Consider the following 27,559-nt stretch of genomic DNA (forward strand, 5'->3'; position numbering starts at 1 on the left):
TATATATTCACCGCGCGAGCCAATTACAGCCCTAAAATTCAAAGCAGATTAAAGCCAATAATGAAAGAAGATACCGAAACAATCACCGTGGCTCCATGCCATAATGCTTTATATAAAACAATCTGCAGACCCCCTCCCGCCAGTGGGACGCCGCCCACTAAAACAAAGCCAGAGAGATACAAGAAAGGAAAAAGAAAATTCAAAAAAGCAAGTGAATAGGAATCCAAAAGTAAAATTGAAATTAGTGCAATAAAAGCAGACGGCAGAAATCAGTGCTAGCCGCGGCCGGAATCAAAAGAGCGATTGGCATCGCCGGGGAGGTGGAGGAATGATGATGAGGCCGAGGTAATACCGCTGTCGATACTGCCTGAAGGACCTGTTTTTTCCTGAGTTGGTGGACCGCCGATGTTGCCCGCAGCACCAACGGCCATCTGCTCCTTGAGAGCTTGGAATTCGGCAAGTTGTGTTTGTAGTTGCTGTAGTACCTCGGAAATGGGTACGGCGTGGTCATTGAGGGTGTCGCCTGGTTTGAAAGGACGCATCATATGACGTAGGGAGAGTGTGTTGATGCATACCTGAAATTTTGTTAGGATTGGAAGTATAATGCAAGGGGAGTTTGTGTAATACTAACCTCGATGCGGGTGACTTGTTGATCGACCAGACTGAGAACGGTCGAGTCGTTGAGCTCACCTCCGTGTCTCTTGACCATGTTGAAGAGAGCGACGTTCGGCTCTCTGAGGCTCGGTTCACTTGGATGCTCCATAGCGCCGCAAAGTCGTTCAAGGCGGAGGGTGACTTCCCAGAGACGCCAAATGATGTTTGTCTGGATATCAAGTTGGTTATCTGGACTGATAGTTGCAGCGGAACTGTCACGGTCCTGTGATTCTTCTGCAGAGATCATGCGACCAGAAAGCGCAGAGGGGTAAACAAGGTAGAGGGGTTCTGGATTTTCCAGACCCTTCAGTTTTCTTTCGCCTTGATCTTTGATCACGAAACCTTGGCTATTGAGCTGTTGCAGCTCGCGACGAATGTTGTCGCCGAGGCTATCTAGGCGGGGGTTGCTGTCGGTCGAGCTGGTGGATGCAGAACGCTCAGCATCCGCGAACATCTCAAGGCTGCGGTGAATGTCGGTCATGAAGTCTGACGAAACGAAAATCTGTCCTCCATCCGCGACGGCAGAAATTCGCGACGCACGATTCACCATTGGACCGAAATAGTCCATTCGGCTAGTGACAGGATCTTTTGCGCAGACAGGCTCGCCCCAATGGCCACCCATGCGGACAGATAGGCCACGGAAGATAACATTATTGTCCATGTCAACCACAACTCGGCACTGAGGCTGATCGAGAATCTCGGTAGGCCATTCAGCTTCCAGGAGCTTGTTTTGACAGTTGAAACACCACAGCAAGGCAGCCGTCGTGGTTGAGAAAGCCACCATGAAAGCATCACCTTCAGTCTTGACCTCGTAGCCACCGAAGATTGCAAGTTGCCGGCGCAGGATGTCATTGTGAATTTGAATAGCAGAACGCATCGCATCCGGACAAATCTCCCATAAACCCGTGGATTTCTTGATATCAGTGAACATGATAGTTAACTCACCCTCGGGAGCTACCACATTTTCAAAGCGCGCGAGTCGCGAATCTCCAGGACCATCGCGCTTCTTGGGACGCTTGGCGGTTGGGATGATCTGATCTTCAGCGCTGAGAGAAGGACGGGGCTTTGGTCGCCTCCTTTGAATTTCCCCAACGCCGAGAATCATCACCATCAGCTTATTGGTGGCACCAAAGGAGATGGCCAAATCACGCAACTTTTGGGCTGCAAACATTAAGTCTGGTTGTTCTCTCCTAGTAATGTCAACCACCACTTCGGGAGTAACATAATCCCAGAGTTCCTTTGATGCCAACACGATCATCTCATCTTGTTCTGTCAATACGGTGTGCATTGTGGAAGGGGCCGCAATTATAGCAGGCATCATAGGGAAGTGCCCGAAGCACCTCGACACGGTGAGGACATCATTCAGCTTTCCAGTGCGCGACACGAAACCTCCTGCGGCACGAATTCGTGCACGCTCGTTAGGTTCCGCGGGGTCATGGTTTTTTGTCAAAGAAAGCATTGAACCATCTGACCGGATCAAAATAGCCTGAGCATCACCAACATTGGCGGCGTACAAGTCCATGTTGTTTAGATACAAGACAGTTGCAACACCTCCGGACTGAATGTCGTCCTGATTGAGCATTTTGGCCGCAGTCGATCCTCGATGGTACTGCCGGATCTCACGGTCATCAATCGACCTGTAGGCAGAGCCTGCCATATTCTTATTCAATGCCAAGAACGACCGTCGGAGTGCATCTAATGGTGTTTCACCCTGCTCTCGCTGCAGCTTCTTCAGCTCAAACGAGAAAGTAGAAGTGAAATTCTCGTGCAAGTACTTTGCGACACGAGAACCACCACTGGAAAGTGTCTGTCCGTCAAACATTCCCACAAGTGTTTCCACGTTATCTTGCTTCAACCGCGGAACAATCATATCAATAATAGATAGATGCTCGGTCTTACCAAGAGAGTCGGCCATACCGTAGGCGAGAGTACCAGCCAAAGAGGCAGATGTTCTCACACGGCGATCTTCAGTCTCCTCTGGGATGGTGGGAATGGTGAGTGTGACATCCATCAGCCCTAAGACACGGAGATGGGTCAGAGAGTTGAAGTCGGTCAGGTCAGCGCCATTGGCGGCCGGAGGACCCAGCGACGCGATATTTGGCTTGATTTCCAGACGCTTGTTGCCCGAGAAATTCAGATACTTGAGATTACGGTTCCAGTTCCAGTTCCAATCATAAGGCCAATTTGACACGTTGTACTTGAGCCCGTTGCTCCCCACATCCAGAATAGAAAGCTTGCTGACCTTGCAAAGCTCTGCAGGCAAGACTTGGAACCGGTTGGCATTGATGTGGAGAATTTTGAGGTTGCTTCCCTCTTCCAGGTCATCGGATGGAAGAGAGGTCAATTGGTTGCCGGACAGGTACAGCTCGGAAATCAACGGCCACCTCTTGAGAATTCCTTGCGGTAATTCCGTCAGGTCATTGTAGGAAAGGTTGACAATACGCAGCTCTGGGAGCAAGGATAGCTCCCGGAAGACATCATCTTCAAGTGTGTTGTCAGCAAGTGAAAGTGTGCGAAGGGACGCTGCGAACGTCATTGCCATTTGCTGAGAGAAATTTGAGTCCTTCCGACTCGAGTTCGGGTCGGTATATGATGGTGACGCGGCCGATACCTTCCTACTAGATTGAGCATTTGAAGGATTCCGGTACCCGTTAGGTGACACAGAATTCATAACACCATTCGACGGTTGACTGGGTCGACGTAGGCTTGGTTCATCCAGTGGGCCTACATCTTCATAGCTGGGGTTTCCAGCAATGCCAGGTGTAGCCGCCCCAGGCGTGTTCGTAGGCTCACCGGGAATTTGAGGGTACGGAGCACCGCATTTTGGAAAGCTCGAAAGAATGTTTGAGGATACGTTGAGTATTTCGAGCTTGGCACAATGCCAAATTTCGGCTGGTAGAGAGTTCAAGTTGCACTCCCTCAGATTAAGATTCTTAAGCTCCGCAAGGCAACCCAGAGTTGAAGGCAAAGACGACAGTGGGTTTTTGATCATACTGAAGTGTTCCAATCGACGCAACTTGCCAATCTGAGGCGAAACCGAAGATATATGATTTTTGTCAAGGACGAGCTTCGTTATATTCGGGCAATTCTCGAAAATTGTATCCCTGAATTGGGAGAGCTTGCTAGAGGCAAGGTTTAGAGAAGTCAGGGTTGGCATAGGAGCGTCAACATCAAATTGCGTCATGGGGCAGTGGTCTAGATGTAAACTCCGCAACCTCGGGAACGAGCCTTTGAAACGTGATAGAAGATTGTGACCGAAGGATATCTGCTCTAGGCGTGGAAGACTAGAGAGGGCATCGATATTGGTGATAGCGTTAAAGCGTCCATCAAACTCCTTGAGATTCACCAATTCCCGGAAGGAATCATCGAGAGGACCGCTCAGGTTGTTGTTTGTCATCCAAAGGCGTTCGAGAGTGGCCAAGCGGCCAATATTGGGAAGTTCTTCTATGCCATTGAAGCTGATATCAAGATCAACCAGACTCTTGAGGTTGCAAAGGAAATCGGGGAAGATCTTGAAACTGTTTGACGACATGTTCAGGCTTCGCAGGTTTTGGAAATTGCCGAACGAGCTGGGAAGCTTGGTTAATTGATTGTTGGCCATCTTGATGCTAACAAGACCAGTGAGTCGGTCGAGACCCGCATGATCCAAGTCATCAAGGCAGTTGTTTGACACATCCAGGTAGGTCAATCGGCTGGCTAAGCCAAAGCTTTGTGGGAGGAATGCGGCCTCATTCCCAATGAACTTAATCTCTCGCAGATTAATGCAGCTTTGAATGAAGTCTTTGGGAACATCTAATGACAAGTTCCTCGACAAGTTCAGCGAGATGATCTCGGAGGATTTCGCATACAGCGTAATTGGAATAGTGACAAGACTGCGACCTTGGAGATCCACATGGCTGAACTTTTGCACTTTGTTGAAACCTGGTTCAGTGTCGAGACTGCTGTAACCGCTGAGCTTGGTCGGCAAGAAGATGAAGCGACAAAGATAACTGTGATCCTCGCGGCCAATATCTCCGATACGGTCCTTTTCCGTGTATCCAACTTGTTCCAGCAGCCGCTTTTGCATTTGAATAGGTCTCTCATTGTGGTCAAGCTGGCGTGAAAGATCATGTTTCCGCAGAACAATCTCATAATTGTTGAGATGATCTTGCAAGAAAGACTTCCGACCAAGCATCAAGAGGATCTCGGACACGGTAGCATTTACACCAGCCGATAGCGTGGCGAAAGTAGAATCAATTCGGAAGATCCGAATAAAGTACGAAGCTTCACGGTCACGGGGACCGACGGGGGTGGGTTCTTCCAAGGCGGAGTCTTCTAAGGTAGGGTCAGTGGGCCCCCTGACCTGCCAACTTTCAGGCGCATTCCACGGCTTCTCGAGTTTAGAATCGTCGCCGGGTGTAATCGTCCCATCCCTCCCACGCTTCATTTGTCCAGGTGAAGGTGGACGGACAATTCCTTTCAGATTTTCCATGTCGACATCAAGGTGGAAGAAATGCTTGTTCTGCTCTTGATTTTTGTCCTCCTTGTTTGGATTATAAAGGTCACCACCTTGATGAGTGAACACACGTCGATTACCAAGCTTTCTTCCGACCATCAGTCCCTTCCCGGAATCTTTCTTTCGGTCCGAATCTACCGACTCTGCGTATCGAGAGGAAGTACTTCCTTCGACGCTTCCTTGCCTATCGCGTCGCGGCGGGGAAGAGTTCCTTGATTTGTCATGCGACTTCCCAAGGATCTTTTTGATGAACCCGCCGATTCTGGGATGCTGTGAGTTCTGATCATGGTCTCGGTATGCACTACGCACACTGGGTGTTGGACTTGTCGACCGGCCCCCACCTGCAGTGGTGTCGCTCATGTCAGTTGATGAATGCAAGTAGTTCTCATTAAACGGCCGTAATCCAATGTCGTCTCTGCCAGTCGTAGGCCGGGGTTGGGACCATGCCAGATCGCCAGCAAGAGTCGGGTTCTCTTCTTTGCTTCGTGAGGAACGATGCCTGCCAGGTCCTCGTCGGTTTGGTTCCCTCTGCCCGGAGGAGCCATTCTCCGAGGATGGGAGACGCTGTCCATTGGGGCCGATAGGCACATGGCGCACCGGTGCCTCCCCATACTGCGGAATGTCATTAAAGCTCTGATAATCCCATGGAGTGATGTCACTGGAGGGCAAAGGGTTATTATTTGCCCGTGACCTCTGGGGACGTTGCGAGCTGGAGCCCTCGGACGTATTGCGCGAGCCATCTGAGTTCGCTCTCTCGCGCGCCTTCAACTGGTCGACTGGCCCCCCACGCCTGCTCGGCGTGTTCTGGGAGCCATCCTCATCGGTTTGAGGCTCCCCAGGCGAATGATAGTCATCTCCAAGTAGACCTTTCAAATGCTTCTTTCTGAACTTTTGGCTAATACTTGATCTAGACCCCTGGCTACTGACCGTGGTTGCGCTTGCAGCAGACGGCCGGCGATGTTCCCCATGGTATTCATACTCGGCGGGCTCGCTTGCGATTGTTCGTCCGGTCGTGGGTCGAAATGTGAATGATGCAGGCGAGGCTTCATGTTCGGAGTAATCGTGGTAAAACGTACCACTGGCATCTGGCTGACCACTGTTGGGGAGTGTGGACCATGGGGCAATCGATTCGATCTCATCGGAGTCGACGCGAGATGGGTGAAGGGGTGGAGGTCGGGGACTCGAGACGGATGATTGAGACGGGCTATCTCGGTTGTTCGGGACCGTCAAAGCCTCGCGATGATTGCTAAATCCAGAGGCTTTGCGCTGTTCGGTGGGGGAAATATCGGGGGAATTCCATGACCACATGGAATTTCCCCAATCAATCCGAGGGGGTCTTGAGGAGTCGGGCCTGGCGAAAAGAAGAAAAAGAACCTCATTAGCGTTGCTTTTTTATTTTATTTTTGAGCTTGTGATCGATGTGATCGCATAGAAAGTCAGCGGGTCACTTGGAGAAACAGAAGCTTACTTGGAGTCCATTTTGAAGGAACCCGGAAACGAGTCGGCATTTTGACCTCCCGTAGAGGCCTCGTCTGGATCTCTAGACAGATTCACAGAGTTTCGCACGGTATCTTGCGACATCCAGCTATTTCCAGAGCTCTCCGAACCCTGGCGGTCGTCGGGTTGGTTGCGGTCCCGCGCTGGCATGGCTGCGCTCAGACTCGGCCAAATGCCACCACGGCAACCGTAGTCAAGTTGCAGCCAGCTGTATGTTGGGGTGTAGTGATGGTTCAGAACCGTCCAGCATTAAAAGAACCGATGATAATCAGATGGTGTGGGCGACCGGAGGAGCTGCAACGTGCGGTTGTCAATTCTGCTGTCTCGGGTGCTGGCGCCACGTTGTGGAGGCCGACCCAGCGAGGCGGTAGAGAGCCTAATAGCTGAGAAAAACTAAGTACGACGTTCGTTTTGAAACTGAGACGAGGCAAATAAGTGGGTTGGCACTAAGAGCGCGGAGGAGTTGGGATGGCTAGCGGGGGCGTGAGGATAAGGAAGGCGTATGAGAAAAGATGAGGCAGACTGAGGGCGTAAGTCTAGCGTGGGGCGTGAGTATCAAAATTTGGCGTTATTTCATGAGGTTTTAGGAAGAGATTGGGGTTAAGGGCAACACGGGCGCATACTGGCAAGGCGAACGGGGTGATAATTGAGGTCCAGAGGGTTAATTGGGGGGGGAAGACGAAGAGTGGGGATAGTCGTGACTCGTGACAAAGGCGGATCAACGTAATGACGATCGAGAACAAAGCCAAGATCCCTATTATAAAAAAAAAGAAAAAAAGAATTAAAAAGGATCCGAAGCTCAAGATGGAATTCATACAATAAGAAAGAGATGGAGGAAGAAGAAACCCGGGTGAGTTTCGGGTGTACTAGACTTGTCGGAGTGAGACTCTTAGCGCTACACTTCTATACCCTTGAAACATCTTCAAACCTGAAACTGGTAGATTTACTTGTAGATTAGGTATTTGAAACTAATTCTTTGTATTCTTCTTTATTTCTTTATTTTCTTTCTTCCTCATCTCTTCACCTGAATATTTTCTATAGATATAACCATTTTCATTGGACATGGTCCGTGCTGTCCGTGCTCGACAAGGTGACGGTGGAGCTCTCCCCGTCTTTGTTCTGCTTTACCTTTACAGTCTTCTGTTCTATTTTTCGCTTTTCTTCGTATAGGGTGGTGCATATAATTTAGACATTTACCACGTATACGTCTGCCATTCTTGCATTGCATAGCCCTCTACGGAGTATAGTCGAGTCATTGGACCGTCATCCCGGCCCCGGCCCCGGGGGTCAGCTCTCGAGGTATCGAGGCTGTGACAAAGAATCCCTGTAGCACTTCCAGGGTTGTACTCGTATTTTATATTTTCTATATATATTATATTTTGGCTTCGCTGGAAGGTGACAGCTCGGATTGCCAAGGAATGTATTGCTACCATTGCACAGCTCATTTTCCCTTGGTTGCAATCTGTCTGGCCTGTGATATATCTATCCTATCCATAGACTCTGATATTTTGGTGAACAGAACTCTAGTACTATACATAACAGATCTGCCCAAAGAAAATCCTGAGATACAGGTAAGCTATATTAAACCCACATCGGGTAGCCTCCATTGCTGCGCGATGGAAGACTAAAGCATATCTTTTTCTTGGCGAAATATTCAAATATGAGTAGTGACTCAAATCTGCTGGACGAATTTGTTATGACTGTCTCTGCCAACAATGGTAAATGGTAGTAGCATGAACAAACACACAACCTCCCTCTTCTAGAGTTCAGGGAATACGATTTAACTAGTTAGCAGGTCCTCACTTCCTAGCGGTTTCCTCCCAAGGTATGAATCAGATTGAACACAACCAAAAAGTGGGTCTAGAAATCCACTGGAGACTGCTAGTACTAGTTCAGGGACCCTACGAAGTACAAGGTATAGATCTAGGCGAGTGGAGCGTGAACTTACTCTACGTCATGCCCATTGTCGCTAACTAGGATGCCAAACTCACAAATTTATGTGTGAACGCCTGAACATAGCAATCTAGATCTAGCTAGGCTCACCCGGTATTTGCACGAATTTCGTCTGTACCTTTGAGGGCGACTTACCCATAGCTTCGTCGCCAATGGCGATGATCAGACCAGCCATCTCATGCCCTGGGACATTGTTACCACCGCTCACGATCACAACTTTTCTAGCAAAACGGACTCTCTTGTGAACGAAGAGAAGGAGATCACACATGGTTAAAAGATCAAATGAGAATATTGAAATATAGCTACTAGCGTCGGTATAGCCGAAAGGATAGTGGCGTGTGGCATAAGTGGAATAATAAGGTAGTGGCCAAATCAATAGTCTAGGTAGTCCGGTATACCGCACGAGATCATTGCATAGTCGAACATGGAGGGACCTAGTTAGGTGGTTCTTCATCGCTAAAGAAACAAGTTAGTATAAGTTACCGAGACTTGATAGGGCCCACAGTTATCGGACTATTTTTTTCTCCCATTGTCGGGATTCAATTCGCCGCCCGGCAGATCGCCCTTACATCGATCGGCGGCTTTATGTCCTTGAGGTCGACCAAAGTCTAGACCAGCCTCTTGTGCTACTCCTGCGCCTAACCAGTGTGCCCATTAAACGAAAATTACAGATATTAGAAGGATAGCTAAGGTTGGTCGTTAAAGTCATATCACTCATCAGGCCGCTAGAGCTAATGCGGAGATGTCTGTCCAATGGTAGCCTGGCCCGAACATTGGAATCACAACTGTTGATTAGTACTACTACCTATTTTTCTTCGGATAAAAGACAAGGACTCCGTACGGAGTATAAATTAATATCATGTAGAGGAAAACCTTGAATATGAGATCACATCTCTAATAATAAGTGGTGTAAAGACTACCTAAATGCGAGAGGCTGGGGGTTGTGGGTCCTAATATACGTGTGTACCCTGCCACCTATTAATTTTGCTTGGGCCTTGCCGCTTTTTCTTGGTTTTTCAGGTAGACTGGTTTCATCGAATGAATATCTATGTACTCAGTACGGAGTACAGATTACTCCGTACGTCTTCCAAGGATCTCGATTCAGATGCCTAATCCAACGTGTTCTGTGTCACGCACTATCCAAAATAGCCCATTGTATATATATACATGCACACTCAGGCTGAGGATGCACATTGACATTTGAACTGCACACCCGTCGAGTGTATACCTAGGTGCTCCCCTACATGGAATGACTACATATAGAGACTCCATGGAACAACGTGGTGTAGCTCTCTTGCTGGCCCACCACTGATCCACCTGTGGGCACAACCTCGATATAAGGTGAAATGTGATTGGTCAAATGACAGCTGGGGACCCACGGATCGACCGAAAACAGAAACCACAGAAAGAGGAGGCTGGCACCTTCCCAAAGTTGTTTTAAGACCGTTTGTGTACTCCCCTTTCACTTGAAATCTTTTCCCGTTTTTTTCTCCTCATCTGCTTACCCTTTAGTATCAATTCTCATCTTCATTATTGCATAATATTTGTGAGGTTACTTATAACTTACATATTCTATTTGGCCTACCATGCGATTCTTTCTTGGTGCGGCCCTGGGCCTGCTGTCTTCCACGCTAGTCGTGGCCCAAACCTATACCGATTGCAATCCAACACAGAATAGTAAGGCTCACCATCACGGTTGTGTCAACAGGTCACTAACATCCAGCAGCATGTCCCGCGGACCCTGCATTTGGCCAATCTGACAAGACGTTTGATTTCACAAGTGGCGCATCTGATGCTTTCAAGTCGACTGGTTCTGTCACATATGACCAAACGAATGGTGCAACCTTTACTATTGCTAAGCAGGGTGATGGCCCGCTGATTCAGTCCGGCTGGTACATCATGTTCGGCCGTGTGGAATGCACCATCAAGGCAGCACCAGGGACCGGAATCGTGAGCAGTGCAGTTATGCAGTCCGATGATTTGGACGAAATTGACTGGGAGTGGCTGGGTGGAAACAATGCCCAAGTGCAGACCAATTACTTCGGTAAAGGAGACACAAGTTCATTCAGCCGTGGCGCCTACCATGAAAATTCCGGAAACCATGATGACTTCCACACTTTCTCAATCGATTGGACCAGCAGTCAGATCGTGTGGGCCATTGATGGTAAAACTGTTCGTGTTCTCACTCCCGAGACGGCAGAAACCAACCAGTACCCACAGAGCCCGATGATGGTCAAGGTCGGTGTGTGGGCTGGCGGTGACCCGAACAATGCCAAGGGTACTATTGGTGAGTGGGACCGTCCTGGAAATTACCTTTATTGTGCTTGCTAACAGCTTGTATTTGTTCAGATTGGGCTGGTGGTCAAACAGACTATAGCCAAGGCCCCTTCAAGATGTATATGAAGTCAATGACTGTAACCGATTACTCCACCGGAACTTCGTACAGATATGGAGACAAAAGTGGCTCATGGCAGTCAATTGTCGCAGAAGGAGGCACGGTCAATGGCAACAAAGCCGCCGAGCCCACGTCGACCGAGTCCGCACCTGCAATCACTGCAACCATCGACAGCGTCCCAGTTCCCTGGAGTGGAACCCACAAGGAAACCTCAAGCTGGGTCACCCCAAATGTCTGGCCCTGGGTGGCGACCGGCTCTCCTTTGGCCTCGTCAACGGGGTATGATTGGGAGTCTGGCTCTGGCCAAAACATGCCACCAGGTGGAGGCTCAATGAGTGAGCAATCCCCCGAATCCCTTTTTGACTAGGTTCATCCATTAATATCGAATCTTTTCCCCGACAGTCTACCTTCCGCTTTGTGTCAGCAGCGTTGCCTTTTTCTTCGGCTGCCTCTTCCCACTCTGGCGTTGAGATTTTGCGAGGAACTCGACTCAGTTGATGAACAGAATCACATCTTCGACCAAACCCCTTACTACCATTATTTCTACCAATACGCCCACTCGAGAAGCCACGGCGACGGCTTTCGATCCTCATGATGCTCCATTGGTGGGCAGTGCGAATCGCCAGTTCCTGCCATGGCAGGTGTCTTGTGTGCTCTCTTTGGGCGCGTTATTGCATTGGCTTGGACGTATCCGCGTTTGTATTATTATTGTTGACTTCATCGGACCCGGCGTTGGCTTATATTTTTATTGGACATGACACATGAGCGATAACTTTGACGGCTCACGAAGCAGCCGCAGCATTTGGGCGTTTAGAGGCACCTTCTATTCTTGTTTACACTTTACTCTTATCATTCATAGATGTCAAGCCTGAATATCCAATTGATGGCACACGTGTGCCCTACATATCTAAATGAGTCTTTATCCATCCACGGTTCATCTACTACCTAGGTAGTTATCCATGGATGTAGTATGAATTAAGGAGGCGTCAATGCTAAGTAGACTGACCAATAGGAACCTTTAATTTACTTGAGTATCCATGGACCCTTGATCGCCTGTGGAGGGTCTTATGTCATCCCGCCGCGCATGATTTTTCGATTATTCAACTCCCCGACGGCTAGTCGTCTAATCATCTTATCGCCACTGCATTTGTCATTCTTCTGAAGGATCCCGATATCTCAAAGGAGCTGCAAATTTTCGATATAGTTTGAGACAGAGCTCTTCTCACATATCTAATTCCAGACAAAACAATGGGCGAAGAAACGCCTAAACCGATTAGTCGCAAACGCGGTCGTCCTCGAACTGTTACCAACGAGCAAGAAGTGCCAGAGGTGGGTCAGATTCCAACGCTCCAAGTGGCGTTGCTCATAATCATGAATTTCTAGAGACGTCGCAAACAACTCCGCCTTGCGCAGCAGGCATATCGCAAAAGGAAGGAGACCACGATCGGTAACCTGCAGAATCGCGTACACGAATTAGAAACCGGCATCGAGAATATCAGCCAATCTTTCCTCTCCTTCAGTAGTCTTCTTATAGAAGAGCAACTCCTCTCACAATATCCGCATATTGCGTCGGCTCTTCAAAACATAACTCAGCAATGCGTGTCGCTTGCGAAGGCTGGGAGCGACGATTCGTCTGAAGGAGCCCTCCCCCTCGTTCAGACCGCAAAAGAATCTCAAATCACAAATATTAATACAGACCCGACAGTTCTGGATAACGCACACTCAGAAGCTTCAACAGATGCCGAGGATATAACAAGATCAGTCGCTACGAGATGGCCCGCCCCTCCTACTCCACCATATGAAGGTCCATCTTTATTGCCATTCGGCCTCGTCATGCCATCACCTACTGTTCAATTTCCTCAATTTTCTCATATCACCCCACCATTATCGAACTCCCCAACACTAGATCTACTCTCTAGTAATATAACGCCTGACAGACAGTGGAATATCGCACAACGTCTAGTCAGGACTTGCTGTCAGGGCGGATATCGCCTTCTTGTCGAGAATCCAAACAGCCCCGCAGTCCAACGTGTGTTTGGCTCTGTTCCGAGTCTACCAGAACGCAACCGTATGGTCTCAGCGTTTCACGCTGTCATGCAGGACAAGACAGGTGTCTTGACGGATCCCAAGACCCATGTACTTCACGCCCTACAAACCAATATGAACATGTTCTCGAATGAACAACTCCAGGTCCCGTCTAAGATATGGCAGATTGCGCTCGAATCAGCTTCCGGTGACTGGATGGATGCCAGTGGAGTGCAAGGATACCTGCGCGACAAGAGGGTGATTTTTGACAACTCTTCCGATTCCTCTGGCCGCCTTGATTATTCGGTCTCTACATCACTTGATTCAATGACATTCATCAAATGTGAGTTCTTGGGAGCGGAACCCCTTGAAGAGATATACTAACACCACTGTAGCCCTCTCAAAAGAAGCCATATGCGTTGGGAATGGACCGATATTCCGACGGCAGAACGTTGAAAAAGCTCTTCGTCTGGCAACAATTAGTGTGCCTTGGGATTTCGATAATCTTTGTGATTTATAACGCACATCTTTACCTGTAAATATATAATGCACACACGAACACAGGGCGTGTGACCCGGCAATTCAAACAATTGACTGTAGTCGATTTGGTTGTACTGGCATATACTGGCAGCGACTGGCAATACAGTGCGGCCATGCACCTTGTATGTTACAATTGTATTGGGATGAACTATAGAACTACTTATTTCTTTTCCTGTTAGGCCCCAAGATCGCATTTTCATGGTCCCCAAGATCTACTATACAAGCGTGTCAACTCAAGCAATGCCAAATCAGCATATTAATATCATGCATATTCCTATCTCCTGTCTCAGCTTTGTATGACACGCAAGCTATTTTCTACTTCTACGCCCTTCGGCGGCATGTGGATCTCCGGTTAGCATCGCAAGAGGGGTTGTCATTGGCTCGGTGTGACTCACCTGTATTTTCAGGAATCAGATCTCTGTGTTTGAAGACCTCGGTGTATGAAGCAACGACAAAGTTATCATAGAACAAGCTTGAGTCATTGTGTTTCGGGGTTATCTTTAAATTCTCTTCCTGTCGCTGAAGTTGTGGTGTTCCAAACTTATCCCACTATTTCCAGACTTTCTTGAATTCCCCAACATCATGACCGCAACAACTCAATCAACTCCCTTTGGCAAGCCCATGCTGAAGCACTGGATGTTCGATTCCGCTTATAAGAACCTGAACCATGGATCGTTTGGTGCCCATCCGATTCCTGTTAAGGATGCACAGCGTGCGTTCATGGATCTCGCCGATGTGCGGCCAGATCCATATATCCGCCGGTACCACTCAGAGCATCTGGACAAAGCTCGTGAGGCCGTCGCGAAGCTCCTCAACACTCAGCGTGACGAGTGCGTGTTTGTTAAAAATGCGACTACAGGCGTGGCGACGGTGCTGTATAACTTGGCTTTCCAGCCAGGTGAGGCACTCATTTACTTTGAGCCCGTCTACGGTGCTGTTGAAAAGGGCGTTGTCTCACTTCAGGAGCATAGCTCTCTACAAGCCCGGAAGGTGTCTTTCCAGTTCCCTATTACCGAAGACGAGCTAGAACGCCGTTTCCGCGAGGTTATTCGCCAAACTCGTGAAGAGGGACTCAAGGTCCGGGCTAGTGTCTTTGACGCTATCGTCAGTAACCCTGGTGTGCGGTTCCCCTTTGAACGGATTACTGCAATCTGTCGTGAAGAGGGTATTTTGAGCGTCATCGATGCTGCGCACGGCATTGGAAATATCCATCTCGATATGGAGAAGCTTCAGCCCGACTTTCTTATATCAAATTGTCACAAGTATGAACTAATCCCCATTATCCTACCCTTTTTTTTTTCAATAACTTAAGCAACCTCACGGATATTAACTCGGCTTCATAAAGATGGCTCTACACACCCCGCAGCTGTGCAGTCCTCTACACCCCCCGACGTAACCAGCATCTATTACGCACTACCATGCCAACGTCTTGGGGATTTATATCAGCCCCGGACTCCCCCGGGACTATTGCCTCGGTGTTGCAAGACCCTAATGCCCCCGTGACAAAGACTGCCTTCGAGCAACTCTTCGAGTTTGTCGCCACCAGTGATGACTCCGCATACATCTGCGTCCCGGCAGCGCTGAAATTCCGCGCCGAAGTCTGCGGAGGCGAGGATGCTATTATTTCCTACATCCAGCGTGTTGCAAATGAAGGTGCAGACGCTGTTGCTGCCACTCTCGGTACTGAGGTCATGCAAGAACCTGATCTGAAGCCTGGCCAGGAGAGCCGTATGCGCCAGTGTGCCATGACTACGGTCCGGCTGCCTATTGCTGTTGCCGCTGCCGGGAAGGAAGCTGAATCTCTCGGTCATACCCCTTTGGTTTTGTTGTCTGAGGAAGAAGCCCCTAAGGCATTTTCTTGGATTCAGACGCAGTTGATGGACGTACATAATACTTTCCTGCCGGTTTTCTGCCATGGCCCTTGGCTGTGGACTCGTCTGAGCGGCCAGACTTACTTGGAGACAAGTGATTTCGAGGCTGTTGGTGTTGTCTTGCGTAGTATTTGTGAGCAGGTTGCGAAGAAGGAGTTCAAGGCTTGATCTGATTGTCCATATTTAGCACCGATTGGGGAGCAATAATTGCAAATGATCGCTACATTCATAACCTATCAGAGCCAGAAGTAATTAGTAGGTCATAGCTAGAACGGCGATATTGCTTTCACCTCCAAGGCTCCACAGGAAGGCCTACAGGGTCCCATTAGGACTATTTTTTCAACTTCATACATGGCAATGTCTCGATATATGAATAAACTGCAACAGAAACAGAAACAACCCCTTCATAACAAAATCCAGTCGATCAATATCCCCCCGGAAGCTCGATTTAGGAAGTGAACAGGGACTAAAGATTGCTCAGTCAAAAAATCGATTATGAGCGAGGAATATTGGCAAACTATGTTGCCATTCTTCCGCCATATCACATCAGAAGCGGGGGTGCATGGTCTTTATATTCCACGATCAGCCCCAAAGGTCCTCTAAAATCTATTCAAAACATACTAAATTATCATGTCTGTCGCAAAGGAATTCGAAGCAGCCAATACCAATTACGTCGCATCCTTCACCAAGGGCGACCTGCAGCTACCCCCTCAGCGGTGCGTTAATAGTGCTCGTTCAAGCCCTAACTTTTACTACACTAGTATCATGCAAACGACACATCTGACTCTAATTCTTTGATTTTAGAAAGGTAGCTGTGGTGGCTTGCATGGACGCGCGCCTTGGTCCGTATACCTCCTCTACGATACTTCTAGTCCTACGGGGATAATACTCACACCTTTACTATGTGATCTATAGATCCCGCCCGCGCCCTCGGTCTTGAAGAAGGCGATGCCCATATAATCCGCAATGCCGGTGGCAGAGTTTCAGATGCACTGCGCAGCATCATCATTTCGCAGCAGCTGCTCGGCACTCGCGAAATCGTTATCGTGCATCATGTACACAACCCCTGCAAACCATTAAGACTAAGACTAAGCCTCGACCATAGCTTACGTCTTACCAACTTATGAATCAATACTAACTATCTTCAGACAAACTGTGGAATGCTCACATTCACTGAAGATGTAATCAGAGACAAGATCCGTACGGATCTACACCAGAACGCCGATCACATTGCGTTCTTGCCTTTCAGGGAACTCGAGCAGAGTGTTCGGGATGATATTCAGATATTGAAGGATAGTCCTCTGGTCTTGGATGTTCCAATCACAGGCTATGTGTATCAAGTTGAGACTGGGAAGATTGTTCAGGTTGGAGAGAATCAGTAATTGACACTGTCGATATTGCAGTGTGGTGAGCTTCGATGCTGAGATATATACTGAATAGCAATCTACGAATGTGACGAATCGTTTTGCTATTAGAATCTATGTGTACACACGCATTAAGTAAATTTGGGTCGTGTACGACTAGCACTTATATAGCATACCACCACCCTAGCGGTGGTTTAAAAAGAGAGAGAGAGAGAGAGAGAGTAGAGACAAAGATAACGCCCTCGATGCTCCGATAATAGAAAAGAAATCGCCAAACGGCCAATGAATCAGATCCCACACAAAAAAATATACATAGGTGGTTATACTCCAGACAGACATCCCTTTCGGCTGTCACGGCCTTTTCAGGTCACGCAAATCCTCAACGGGCGTTTACCGTCTTCTAGTTCCCTTGATCACGAGACTACCAACGACACCCGCGACGAGAGCCAACCCACTCACAATCGCGACGCCGACCAGGCCCTCTTTGGCGACCTTATCATCGATGAGTCCCCCAAGACTGGCAGCCTGGAGATTTGCAGGTTCCTTCTCCAGGAGCAAATCGTTGTATCGGCGCGCTTCGCCATAATTGCCTAGCTTGAAGTTGCCGAGGGCCAGATAATAGAGACATTCGCGTCGCCGCTCTGGAGCTCCGCGGAAAATCTCTGAAAGCAGGCGAACACCTTCTTGCTGCTCGGAACGGATGTTGGATTTGATCAGGCCCTATATTAAATACCACCCCCGCATAGGCGGGGAGTACCGGTTAGCGCCAGAACATTTGATCAAAGCTGGATAAACCATACCCATGCGTAGTTGAACTTTGTCTGGATTCCGACATAGTCGCCTTCTTTCTCGTATTGCGCTCTGAGGACCTGTAGCTCGGCGGGTTTCAAGGGACTGTGTTGGTGGTAGTCAAAGTCAGTTCTTACGGTCCCGATGTTTTCTTTGGCAGATTGTTTTCGCGGAAAACGAACCTTTCCGCATCGGCGGCATCTAGAGAGGAAAAGCAAGTCAGTCTTTAAGTATTAGGCATCAGTCGGAACAGATCACCTACATGGAAGGTTGGACATGGCGAGATAGGGATTCTTGGGTTTTAAAGGGAGAAATGTTGATCAGAGCAAGAGTTCCAGTAATTCAATAACTGTTCGTCAAAAGTAAGAGTTCGTGGTTGCGTTGGGCGAGAAGGTAAATGCAAGGACAGAGAAATCACAGGCACAACGTAACGTCACTTTGCGGAGGAGCAACATATGTGGCGGTGCTGTGGCTGTTGCTGCCGCAACAAACCCAAAACAATCGACTTTCCACCTCGACATTTGTTAACCAACCGACACCATGTTACTTGACGAAGACCCTGGAACTGTATGTGCTATTCTCTTTGCTCTAATTATTTAAGCCCAATGAATTTACTGATCGTTTCAGCTCATCCACCACACAATCGGCAACTTTAACATCCACCCTGATAAACAAGCCGTCACCCGTATCAATGACTCGCTCTCAACCCTCCAGCAATCGCGCGACTTGCGCATTCGTGAGGCCGAGTCGGCCATGCGAAAACTTTCACGCCACCTGAATTCCCTATCTACACAACACGAAGAAGCCGTGGCCGTACACGACTCGGGCAAACACGCGGCGGAGATTGTGGAGTTGGATACCAAAAAGTTCCGCATTGCCAAGGCTGCATCAGAACTAGAAATTGAAAGTGAGCGCTTGGAGAGCGAGCTGGAAATGCTTAAGGAAAGACTGGTCGATCTAGAATCCCAGGGTCTGGAGGGCGACGAAACAACGCGGCGCGAGCGTGAGGCTGATGATGCGACAATGTGTGTGCCTGTGTCCTGGTCTTGGATTGATACTCTTGCTAATGTACATCTAGTCTGCGACTCAAGATCTTCCGTTCTCTCGGTGTTGATATCGAGCCTGACGACGCGGGCAATTTCAACCGAGCGGTCATTCGCAATAGCCGCAAAGGCGATGTTCATGTCGTCAATATTGACCCGAAATTCTCCCGCTTCTTCTACGCAAACTACTTTTGGTCAACGATGCAAGGATGATCATGACGAGGGACGATTTTATGGGTGTCTGTTCTCTGGCGTTTTATTTTTGGATGCTGGAAGTCGTGTCTTTCTACCGCTGTTGGTGTTTCTATACCCTTGGATTATTTTCTGTCATAAGTCATACAAATATTCTTCATACATTCCAGCCATATGGCTGCTTGGATATAGCTTTTTTTTTCTGGTTATAGAGCGTTCACTCGTTTGTCGGCTGCTGTTGTAGCCGCTCTTGTAAAGCTTGAATGACCTTCTTCCGGTCTGCGTCCGATACGGTTCTATCGAGCAATTGAGAGGAAACATCATGTGGTAGAACTCTTTCTGCAGTATCCAGAAGCTCCCCCTTTTGCATTTCTGACAAGTTCATACCCCAGGATTTAACCCATTGCTCGGCGAACTCGGTAAGGCTTTGCTCCACCTGGTCCATATCGGGGATATCACATCCATCCCAAGTCAATAGCATTTCCTTTCTAATTGAGCCAGACTCGGCGTCTGCTGTGGTTCCATATCGTGTTTCCACGCCTAGAGGGCCAACCCCAAGTTCTTCTGCACGGGCATTCCAAAGTGCCTGCTTCAAGGTTCCGTCCCGCTCAATCATCATCCAGAACAATGGGTATGCGCTTCGAGCTAATGTATCACGAACGCCTTTGGTTGCCTCGCGCGGGCTCACCAGCACGCCAACCGTCTCGGCCGTGCGCCACCCGACAGGTGCCTGACGGAATGTTCCTTCTAGTTCGCGGACGACATTAGGGCCCAGCTTGGCCTTCAGTGATTTGCATTGTACTAGCACACGGAGTGCGCGCTCTCGCTCCCGCTCCGGGAGATGCCAAGTACCAACAAGATCGATGCCAGCGTCGTCGCGACCGCCGATGCGGTCGAGGTTTAGCGCATAACGACGTAGGGTTTTGAGAACGGTATACTCGTAGTGTGTTCCGACATGTACCGTACTCGTTTCTGGAAGCGAAATATGGTCCGCGTAGGAGAGAAAGGTCGTCAGGTCATTGTGGTGTTGTGAAGGTGGAGATGGGGCCGAGGGGAGTTTGAAGAGCCGGCGGGTAAACGGTGTCAGCTCATTATGAATCTGGGAGCTGGAAAAGCAGCGACAGTTATTTGTTCTGAGCCTCAAGGGAGAGTATCCGGCAGCAAGGCCATGGCGTAGTCGCAACAGGCGCATTGAGTGATGTGAGGAAGAAAAGGCCGTCTCACCGCATTGGAGCTTCTCTCCGCATTTGCTCCGCTTCTTTCGTTCGACCAAAGATTCAACTTCTCCTTCTCAAGTCACCCCCAAGCTTCTACCATTTTATTTTCGAGTCATTACGATGGCTGACATCCTCACGCAGCTCCAGACTTGCCTGGATCAGGTAAAATCCACTCCACAGAACCTACATTCAAACTCTTGCTCACCACATGGAAAATAGCTTGCAACACAATTCTACGCAACACTTGGTTATCTCACAACATACCACGACAATGCCCCCACAACACCACCACCAAATGTCCCCGACGCAGCACCAGCCCTAGCAAAGATCACCAAGAACTCATCATCACCGCCAGTCCCAGCAGCCATCGCAAATAAAGTGGGGGGTGCAGCTGCTGTTGCGGGCAATGCATCACCCCCACAGGCGCCTCCTCAACAACCCGGAGCTGCGCCAGGGAGAGCAGTAGAAGGTGAAGATCCCAACCTTCCTCCCGCGCCAGACTCGCCCAGCACGTTTGCAAGCCGGCAGCGGGAGCTTGCGCGCGATCTCATTATCAAAGAACAGCAGATCGAGTACCTTATCTCCGTGCTTCCCGGGATTGGCGCCTCTGAGGCTGAACAAGAAACCAGAATCCAGGACCTGGAGACCGAGCTTAGAGACGTCGAGAAGGAGCGCGCTGCGAAAGTGCGGGAGTTGAAAAAGTTGAGGACTCGGTTGGAGGATGTTCTTGGCGCTGTCGCTGTGGGTATCCACGGGGATGGTTACTCTCAAAACTGATTCTGTGTGTTCTCGCGACGGTACGATTTACCTGCAATTTCGGAGTTATATGAAGCAGATAGGGCTGGAGCGGGTTTCCATTTTCCTTGCTATATTCTCGGCGTTATGTGACGGAGAGGGTCTTTTACCGATTGCACAGGCATAAATGAATCTCACGAATACCACATGATAATACCATTCTAACTTCTTCCAATCCCTATATGGAGACTTTCTCTGCAAAAAAAGCTAATACTATCTGATCCCGATACCTAGAAGAATGATGCCTTTGATCTGAGGCCAGTTTGAACAGGGTGTAGCTATTTTTGGTCGTCCCTCGCTTTGAGTTGATGGACATGGTAACTAGAACAAATAACATCTCCATACACTTGCTCCCCTCCCCTCTATATGTCAACATTGAGGATATCAATTGGGCGCTGTTGGAATCACCCAAGGAGCTTTGAAGTTCATGGGCTTAGCAACAACCGCGTACTTCATGACAGGCTCTGTACTGGCCATCGTCCTGATATAAAAAGAACCCCGTGTGTCACAAGTAGCCACCAATATCAGCAGTTTTGCGATTCAGCTTTGCGATCAACAACTCGCTAGGTTCCATTTTTAATGTGAGTCTGAAGGTATTTTCGGGCTGCTTCCGGCCATTTTCTCTTTCTCTGCGCAATTCAGTGCATCGACCCAACTATTGGGTAAGACCGCACTGGCCTCTCTTTTGAAGTCAGGCTATATAGCATCAATCTGTCGAGAAAATATACTTGGTGCATGGCTCCACTAGTTGTGTGGATATAGCCTACTCGAAAGGGTGGGAGAGGTTTGAGAAGCAGTTCTCGGGCTGCTATAGCAGCTGATGTGAGGCACTTCTTTTCCGAATCGAGTTCGTTAGTAAAGGTGGTCTAATGATATTGATATGTTAGTCACAGGTTGGATGTTCTTCGAACAATAGGATCTCACAAGATTCGAGAAAGTGATAAGAGGATCTGGATTCCCCCTCCTTTATTTGACTCTGTGAAAGCATGTCGACTGGTGTAACCCGTTCATACGCCAGTAATGGAGCTTTTCTCAGAACCTCCAGTGGCACAAGTTCAGTGTATATACAAGATCACCAAGTCTCAAGAGCCTTTAAATAAATAGGTGAACTTGGCTAGAGAGTCACCATTCATGACATTCCAGGATAGAACGTAAATAGTAGGGAAAGGGTCATCAGGTCATCAGCTCCATTCTTGGGCGTCTTCTTTTGACCAGTGGTATTAAAAAGGAAACAGCTGTGGTAGATTTTGGCCATATGTCGACCAACAAGTATATAATATAATGGTAATTAATATCTACCTACATAAAAGAAATAGGGTTGGGGGAGACGTTGGTTAGAAATAATTAAGGACTGTGGTATATAAAGCTAGAGGTTCTTTGATGCAAGGCATTTGTCGGTGGAAGTTCATGGAAGAAGAAAGGTTGTTTGCGTCTGTGGATTTACAATGAATATGTATTTTGAACCAGATCACTACAGGAGACCATGAATGAAAAGGGATTATCCTATATAGGACAGACATTGTTCACTAGTTAGGGTTAGGTCCTCTACAAGAATATCATACACATTCCCAGCCGTCCGAAAGTTGTTTATGTACACCTTGAAAGCCACTAGAAAGAACATTCAATCAATAAAGAATAACTGGTTATACGTAAAAAAGGACGTTGATTTGCACATTTAAGCTGTCTTCACGGAAACTCTTCTATTAAATGGCATCTCATTATTCGAAGAGGATAACCAAAGAATCCCACTCTACCTAAGCATCATGTTTCGACCCCTATGCCCTCTTTTGAAAGTAAAATCACATGTAGAATCTAGTGCTAAACACAATGAATGGCACAGAGAATAAATGTATTTCTATGGCTAGAGTAAGCAAACCGTGTGTAATCGTGCTTGGAACCTGTGGGATAAAAATGAAAAACGAAAAATGAAAAACAAACGCCCGGGATATGATCATAAGGAGAATAAAAGATGTAAGAATAGGTATTGATAACGCCTTCTCCTTTTCCGGGTATCATGATAAACGAAATCACCGAGAGCCACCGGGACTGTGGCAGAAATAATGATAATAAAAAAAACCAAACCAAATGGGAAACAAGAAGGGAAAAAAAGGAAAAAAAAGAAAAACGCAGGGGGAAATGGGGAACTGAAGCATGCGAAAAGCATGCACAGCTGGAACGAGAAAAAAACAAAAGATAAAAGAATCTATTTGAAAAGATTGCGGTATTCACGCATGCGATCCTCCTGGGTCTCTCGCTTGTCTTGCTTCACACGATTCAGACTCGTATCGGCCATCTCTTGCTTCTTCTTGGCAAGGTCCATTATCTTCTCCTCAATGCTACCCTTCATGATGAATTGGTAGGTTTGCACAGGGCGAGTTTGGCCGAGACGATGAACACGGTCAAACGCTTGAGCAACGGCAGCTGGGTTGTACTGGGGCTCCATGATAAAAACACGCGACGCAGAGGTTAGATTCAGAGCCACACCACCGGCACCAATGGTTGCCAGAAGAACTTTGACATCGTCATTTTTAGCAAATTCCTCCAGCGCCTTGGTGCGTGCTGGAATGCCCATGGTACCATCAAGTCGGGTATACCCGTGAAGACCATTGTTCTGCAAGGCGATCTCAATGAGGTCCAGGTGCGAGGTCCATCCAGAGAACACGACACTCTTGATAGGAGACTCGCCTTCGAGCTTCTTGCTGTCTTCAACACTCTCCTTGAGGTGGTTGACTAGTGCAATCGTTTTGGTGTGTGGTCCTTCGTATTCGCCCAAATTCTTGCCCAGCTTCCGGGTTTGCCGATCATTTTCCTGTTGGGTCACGTATTCTTCAAAGCCAGCAGGTGTGATGGTCGAGTATCTCATGTGGATCCAGCCTTCGCACCTGGGACAAGGGATCTGGGCGTCGGGACTTGAATCGAATGCTTGTTTCCAGCCAGAGAAGCAACCGGGGCAGAAAATATCGAAACATGGTAGGACAATAGCCATGGGAGATTCACGGGCGACAGCCCCCACTGTATTCAGAGGTTCATTGAGTTCTCCATTACAATGGCAGCAACGGGGGTTGAGGCTTGCTGGATTAGGGCGAACATTTCATATGCCTTCTTGTCCATGGCTGCCGGGGTTGCGCCCGGTTCGCCCTCCTCCAAGTCAATTGCATCGTTAGCAGAAAATCCCTTGACTCTCGCCCGGTCTGAAACGTCAAGAAGTTCTTTCCCGTGTGCACTGACTTGGCGGAGAATCATCATGGCTTTCAAAACATGGTGGTACATCCGGCCACCCATCGTGCGTTTGTCCTCACCAGCAATGACGCTCATCATGACATTTGATTCTGCGCGGAAGAAGTCATGCAATTGCTGTTCTTCCTCGGTAAATTCCAATTTGATGACATTGTCTCTCCGGGGTGGCAGATTGATTTTGTCCTTGACTCTGCGCAAGGTGAATGAATCCACCAAAACTCGCAACCTGGCAAGCACATTGGGATCACCATTTTTCACCGGGCTAGTTACGTGTTGGGAAAATTGGCTTCGTTGGTCGTATGGAGCGATCCGTAAAAACTTGGTCACAGAGAGGAGATCTTCCATGCGGTTTTGAATTGGGGTTCCGGTAACAGACCACCGACGCTCGCAGTTGAGCCCGAGGATCGCCCTGGTCTGTGCCGCATTTTGTTCTCTGATGATATGAGCTTCGTCAAGAACAATCCGGAACATGTTCATTTTTGTTAAAGGACTGAGTTTTCCTTTTTTGGCGCCACGCCCTGAGATCTCGCTGAGAATGGTGCTGTATGTCGTGATAATGATATCGTACTCAGAAAGCAGGCTGGAATCAGTGATGCGCGATTGGCCGTGAAAGATGTAATAGCTGATGGTGCGTGGCTTAAGATGGTCTGTGATCTGTGTCGTCCAGTTGCTCACTGCACTCAACGGGACAACCAATAGTGTTGTCCGTGTGTTACGAATTCCTGGAATTTGGCGAACAAGGGCGGGATCAGGAGCCATCTCAGTCCAGTCATCAGCTAACCCAAGCGAGGACGTGATTAACGAAAGAATACTCAGAGTCTTGCCCAGGCCCATCATGTCGGCCAACAAGCCGCCTAGGGCCTCCTCGGGCTTTTGCTCTGAGATCATTCCAGTGATGATCTCGCGGTATTGAGTCCTCCCATTGGGTGCACGTTCCATTCGCCACAAGGAATTGTTGTCTTCTTCTTTTCGGCCGTATTTGCGCGGCTTCTCTTTCTCCGTCATGAACCAAAGCGCTTGCTTTTGGTGAGGCAGCATTGGTGTGGTGATGTGATGAGATGGCTCCATCGTCGGAATGTTCGCGTTAGCGAGCTGGTCGAACATTTTCATGACTGCATCATTGGCTTCTTCGGCAGTTCGCGCTTCATATCGGACGGTTGGCCCCGGGCGAGACCGCCCGGAGTTGTTAGCGGCAGCGGTTGCGGCGGCAAGCTGGCGTCGGCTCTCCGCGTGTGGATTGAACACAGTAGTCCCTTTATCTACGGAATTCGGAGTTCCTAGCCAGATGTTGCGGTGGGATAGGAAGTTCCCGACAGCCTCTGCGTGCTTTCTTTGGCCGTAGATATTGAGGGTTGCACGCCACATCCCTGTGGTAGGAGCCCAAATTTCTTCATTAGGCGAGGCTCTTCGGATATCCAATAAGCCTATCACTTCGATGATGTCTGTTTTGGAGTCCATAAGGGGAACCAGTCCGTGTGCCGTTTTAGGGTCAATTGTACCGAAAACTTTGCCGTGAGGGTCCGCGACCTCAATCTGAAAATTTCCATGAACCGGCTGGCGTTGCAGCTCTAATTTGATTGACGGCCAAGCGTGCGACCAGTCGGTAAACACGGAGGGGCCTGGTCGTGGGACCGTATGGGCGGCAATTAATGCGTTTTCGACTTTGCCGTAGCAGACACGCTGGGTGCTGAGATCGGTTGAACCGGTGCATAGGACTTCGTCATCGTCCTTCGGTGAGTCCGCAAGGTCTAAAATAGGATTAGATTGATTCAAAACAAAACCAGGGGAAACGATATAAGTAAACCATCTCATACCTGCTGTCAAATCCACAACGCTGGATGTAGTGGAGATTGGGGTTGGTTTCACATCCTCCTCCTTCATCCACTTCCCAAGCCCGCTATCTCCAGAGATCGACACTGGTGCTGTCGCCATGTTCGGCTTCTCTTCCACGTCATGGTCAGTCTTTATTTTTTTCATTGGTTGGTTCTTCCGCTTTTCAACGCCATAGATATCTTCGATCAAATTGGGCCGGCGGATGATGTCCTCGTCGTCACTCATCTCATGGTGACTTCTTTTCGTGTCGCTTTCGTTGTCTTCATCATGGGTGGTGCTGAACCGCACTGCCAGGCTGGATTCAGACTTCACAGCCGGGGTCGAAATTCCCGACGGCACATTTGGGGAGGTGTGAATGGTGGGTTCATGAAAGCGTATAGCAGCTGCAGTGCCTGTGGGAGCCATGGGAGAGGCAGGAGATGACCCATTTCCCTGTTTTTTTCCTAGACCTTCCAAAAGTAAGCCTTGGGAATCCGTGGGGTCGAGAAGCATGGGGTCTGCCGGGGGAAAAGTAACAAGAGAAGATGAATCGTGAGAAGAAAGACTCGAAGATGGATCAAGCGAATTGGGAGCACAAGGGGAGGGAAAGTCACTCGGGCCAAAAGACTTCGCATGCATAACCGAAGTCTCCATCTGAGGGGCAGAAGCGGCACAAGATTCGGCCGGATGCATCATGCCCGTACTCATGTCCTGAGTATCCATCTGGGTGTCAAGATGGACAGGAGCCTCAGATGCGTCAAGAAGGGCTCTAGGCGTGGCCGAGGTGTCCATTGTATCCACGCAAGGGAGCGAAGAATCATGCGAAGAGGGACCAGAAGAATCAGGGGAAGAAAGCGCAGGAGAATAGGTCATAGGCTCAGAGTTGTCTGAGGCAACCTTGCAGGGCATATCGACAGCGTCCATGGGAGGCAAACCACTCGCTGGGGAAGAAGAAAAGGGAGGATTACCATTGCTTTGAGCTTGTCTTTTGGAGCCCTTGGGATTCAGAAGCATCGCAGCATGAGACGCCATGATGTCTCAAATGCGGTTGAGAAATCCGGGGTAAGGTTTGGTCGGATCCAATGTTGGGTGGTGCTGTGAAAGCGAACGGATGGAAGTCAGTTGATGAGAGAGAGAACAGGGCAGGTTATTGGTTTCACTTGCTGTGAATGGAGTAGAGGACCCAGTTCCTTCAGACTGGAAAGCTTTATGTGCAAATCGAAATTGAGAAATATTCGCCGCGGTGTCAGGTGGTTTGGGATGAGAGATAGGCGATTGCAGTTTGGGATTGCTTATCTGCCTGACTTGTCGTGGGTTTTGTTTGTGAGGGCGGATCGTTCAAGTTCAAGGCGTTTGAGCCTTGGTGTCGCTATCAAAGATTAACGTCGCAGCTGAGTGGTTACGCAAATGGTCTGGTTAACGAAAGGTGCGTCTTCCAGACGCGAGAGACGCGAAATATCCGGCGTCATTGAAAGTGAGAGGTATTCAAGAGAATCGTGGGCAACACTAGTTGCGCTGTTTGTCTCGGTCGTCAACGTCTATACCCTAGGGTAAATCACGTCGTTTTCCTGGTCGCAATCCAGTCGGCGCCTTGTCGTTTGCCTCGTCCAGGGAATCGAATCGTGTGATCAGGTTTGTGGCCGGCTCTTGTGTTGGTCGAGGGGAGTGTCCTTGACCTCG

At 48.7% G+C, this 27,559-nt stretch overlaps 12 protein-coding genes across 12 annotated transcripts; 6 read left to right on the forward strand and 6 right to left on the reverse strand.

Moving 5' to 3' along the window:
- Window positions 1–275: 275 nt before the first annotated feature.
- acyA (adenylate cyclase acyA) lies at window positions 276–6,796 on the reverse strand (the record flags this gene model as incomplete). The annotated part of the gene is made up of 3 exons (XM_057216443.1): window positions 276–575; window positions 632–6,500; window positions 6,618–6,796. The coding sequence occupies 3 exons, from the start codon at window positions 6,794–6,796 to the stop codon at window positions 276–278; spliced, it is 6,348 nt and encodes a 2,115-aa protein (XP_057078326.1).
- A 243-nt stretch (window positions 6,797–7,039) lies between these two features.
- On the reverse strand, window positions 7,040–7,566 carry N7516_003724 (uncharacterized protein; the record flags this gene model as incomplete). Its single annotated transcript, XM_057216444.1, has 3 exons — window positions 7,040–7,182; window positions 7,270–7,400; window positions 7,556–7,566. 3 exons carry the CDS (start codon window positions 7,564–7,566, stop codon window positions 7,040–7,042), a joined length of 285 nt encoding a protein of 94 aa, XP_057078327.1.
- Window positions 7,567–10,185: 2,619 nt separating this feature from the next.
- Window positions 10,186–11,464, forward strand: N7516_003725 (glycoside hydrolase family 16 protein; the record flags this gene model as incomplete). Its single annotated transcript, XM_057216445.1, has 4 exons — window positions 10,186–10,276; window positions 10,326–10,886; window positions 10,949–11,329; window positions 11,397–11,464. The coding sequence occupies 4 exons, from the start codon at window positions 10,186–10,188 to the stop codon at window positions 11,462–11,464; spliced, it is 1,101 nt and encodes a 366-aa protein (XP_057078328.1).
- Window positions 11,465–12,242: 778 nt separating this feature from the next.
- N7516_003726 (bZIP transcription factor) lies at window positions 12,243–13,539 on the forward strand (the record flags this gene model as incomplete). The annotated part of the gene is made up of 3 exons (XM_057216446.1): window positions 12,243–12,323; window positions 12,378–13,362; window positions 13,415–13,539. 3 exons carry the CDS (start codon window positions 12,243–12,245, stop codon window positions 13,537–13,539), a joined length of 1,191 nt encoding a protein of 396 aa, XP_057078329.1.
- A 602-nt stretch (window positions 13,540–14,141) lies between these two features.
- On the forward strand, window positions 14,142–15,598 carry N7516_003727 (putative aminotransferase family protein (LolT); the record flags this gene model as incomplete). Its single annotated transcript, XM_057216447.1, has 2 exons — window positions 14,142–14,821; window positions 14,905–15,598. 2 exons carry the CDS (start codon window positions 14,142–14,144, stop codon window positions 15,596–15,598), a joined length of 1,374 nt encoding a protein of 457 aa, XP_057078330.1.
- A 462-nt stretch (window positions 15,599–16,060) lies between these two features.
- On the forward strand, window positions 16,061–16,812 carry N7516_003728 (beta-class carbonic anhydrase; the record flags this gene model as incomplete). The annotated part of the gene is made up of 4 exons (XM_057216448.1): window positions 16,061–16,146; window positions 16,235–16,272; window positions 16,346–16,485; window positions 16,579–16,812. 4 exons carry the CDS (start codon window positions 16,061–16,063, stop codon window positions 16,810–16,812), a joined length of 498 nt encoding a protein of 165 aa, XP_057078331.1.
- Window positions 16,813–17,184: 372 nt separating this feature from the next.
- Window positions 17,185–17,861, reverse strand: N7516_003729 (mitochondrial fission 1 protein; the record flags this gene model as incomplete). Its single annotated transcript, XM_057216449.1, has 4 exons — window positions 17,185–17,514; window positions 17,595–17,688; window positions 17,766–17,784; window positions 17,846–17,861. 4 exons carry the CDS (start codon window positions 17,859–17,861, stop codon window positions 17,185–17,187), a joined length of 459 nt encoding a protein of 152 aa, XP_057078332.1.
- Window positions 17,862–18,123: 262 nt separating this feature from the next.
- Window positions 18,124–18,839, forward strand: N7516_003730 (kinetochore Spc24 family protein; the record flags this gene model as incomplete). Its single annotated transcript, XM_057216450.1, has 3 exons — window positions 18,124–18,150; window positions 18,211–18,608; window positions 18,662–18,839. 3 exons carry the CDS (start codon window positions 18,124–18,126, stop codon window positions 18,837–18,839), a joined length of 603 nt encoding a protein of 200 aa, XP_057078333.1.
- Window positions 18,840–19,035: 196 nt separating this feature from the next.
- Window positions 19,036–20,010, reverse strand: N7516_003731 (uncharacterized protein; the record flags this gene model as incomplete). Its single annotated transcript, XM_057216451.1, has 1 exon — window positions 19,036–20,010. The coding sequence occupies one exon, from the start codon at window positions 20,008–20,010 to the stop codon at window positions 19,036–19,038; it is 975 nt and encodes a 324-aa protein (XP_057078334.1).
- A 145-nt stretch (window positions 20,011–20,155) lies between these two features.
- N7516_003732 (med21 domain-containing protein) lies at window positions 20,156–20,812 on the forward strand (the record flags this gene model as incomplete). The annotated part of the gene is made up of 2 exons (XM_057216452.1): window positions 20,156–20,197; window positions 20,255–20,812. The coding sequence occupies 2 exons, from the start codon at window positions 20,156–20,158 to the stop codon at window positions 20,810–20,812; spliced, it is 600 nt and encodes a 199-aa protein (XP_057078335.1).
- Window positions 20,813–23,033: 2,221 nt separating this feature from the next.
- On the reverse strand, window positions 23,034–23,816 carry N7516_003733 (C-terminal helicase domain-containing RING finger protein; the record flags this gene model as incomplete). The annotated part of the gene is made up of 1 exon (XM_057216453.1): window positions 23,034–23,816. The coding sequence occupies one exon, from the start codon at window positions 23,814–23,816 to the stop codon at window positions 23,034–23,036; it is 783 nt and encodes a 260-aa protein (XP_057078336.1).
- A 32-nt stretch (window positions 23,817–23,848) lies between these two features.
- Window positions 23,849–26,911, reverse strand: N7516_003734 (uncharacterized protein; the record flags this gene model as incomplete). The annotated part of the gene is made up of 2 exons (XM_057216454.1): window positions 23,849–25,815; window positions 25,882–26,911. 2 exons carry the CDS (start codon window positions 26,909–26,911, stop codon window positions 23,849–23,851), a joined length of 2,997 nt encoding a protein of 998 aa, XP_057078337.1.
- Window positions 26,912–27,559: the final 648 nt, after the last annotated feature.

The sequence above is a fragment of the Penicillium verrucosum genome (genome assembly GCF_028828655.1).
Source record: "Penicillium verrucosum strain IBT 35672 chromosome Unknown utg000001l_segment0_segment0, whole genome shotgun sequence".
NCBI classification, from domain to species: Eukaryota; Fungi; Ascomycota; class Eurotiomycetes; order Eurotiales; family Aspergillaceae; genus Penicillium; species Penicillium verrucosum.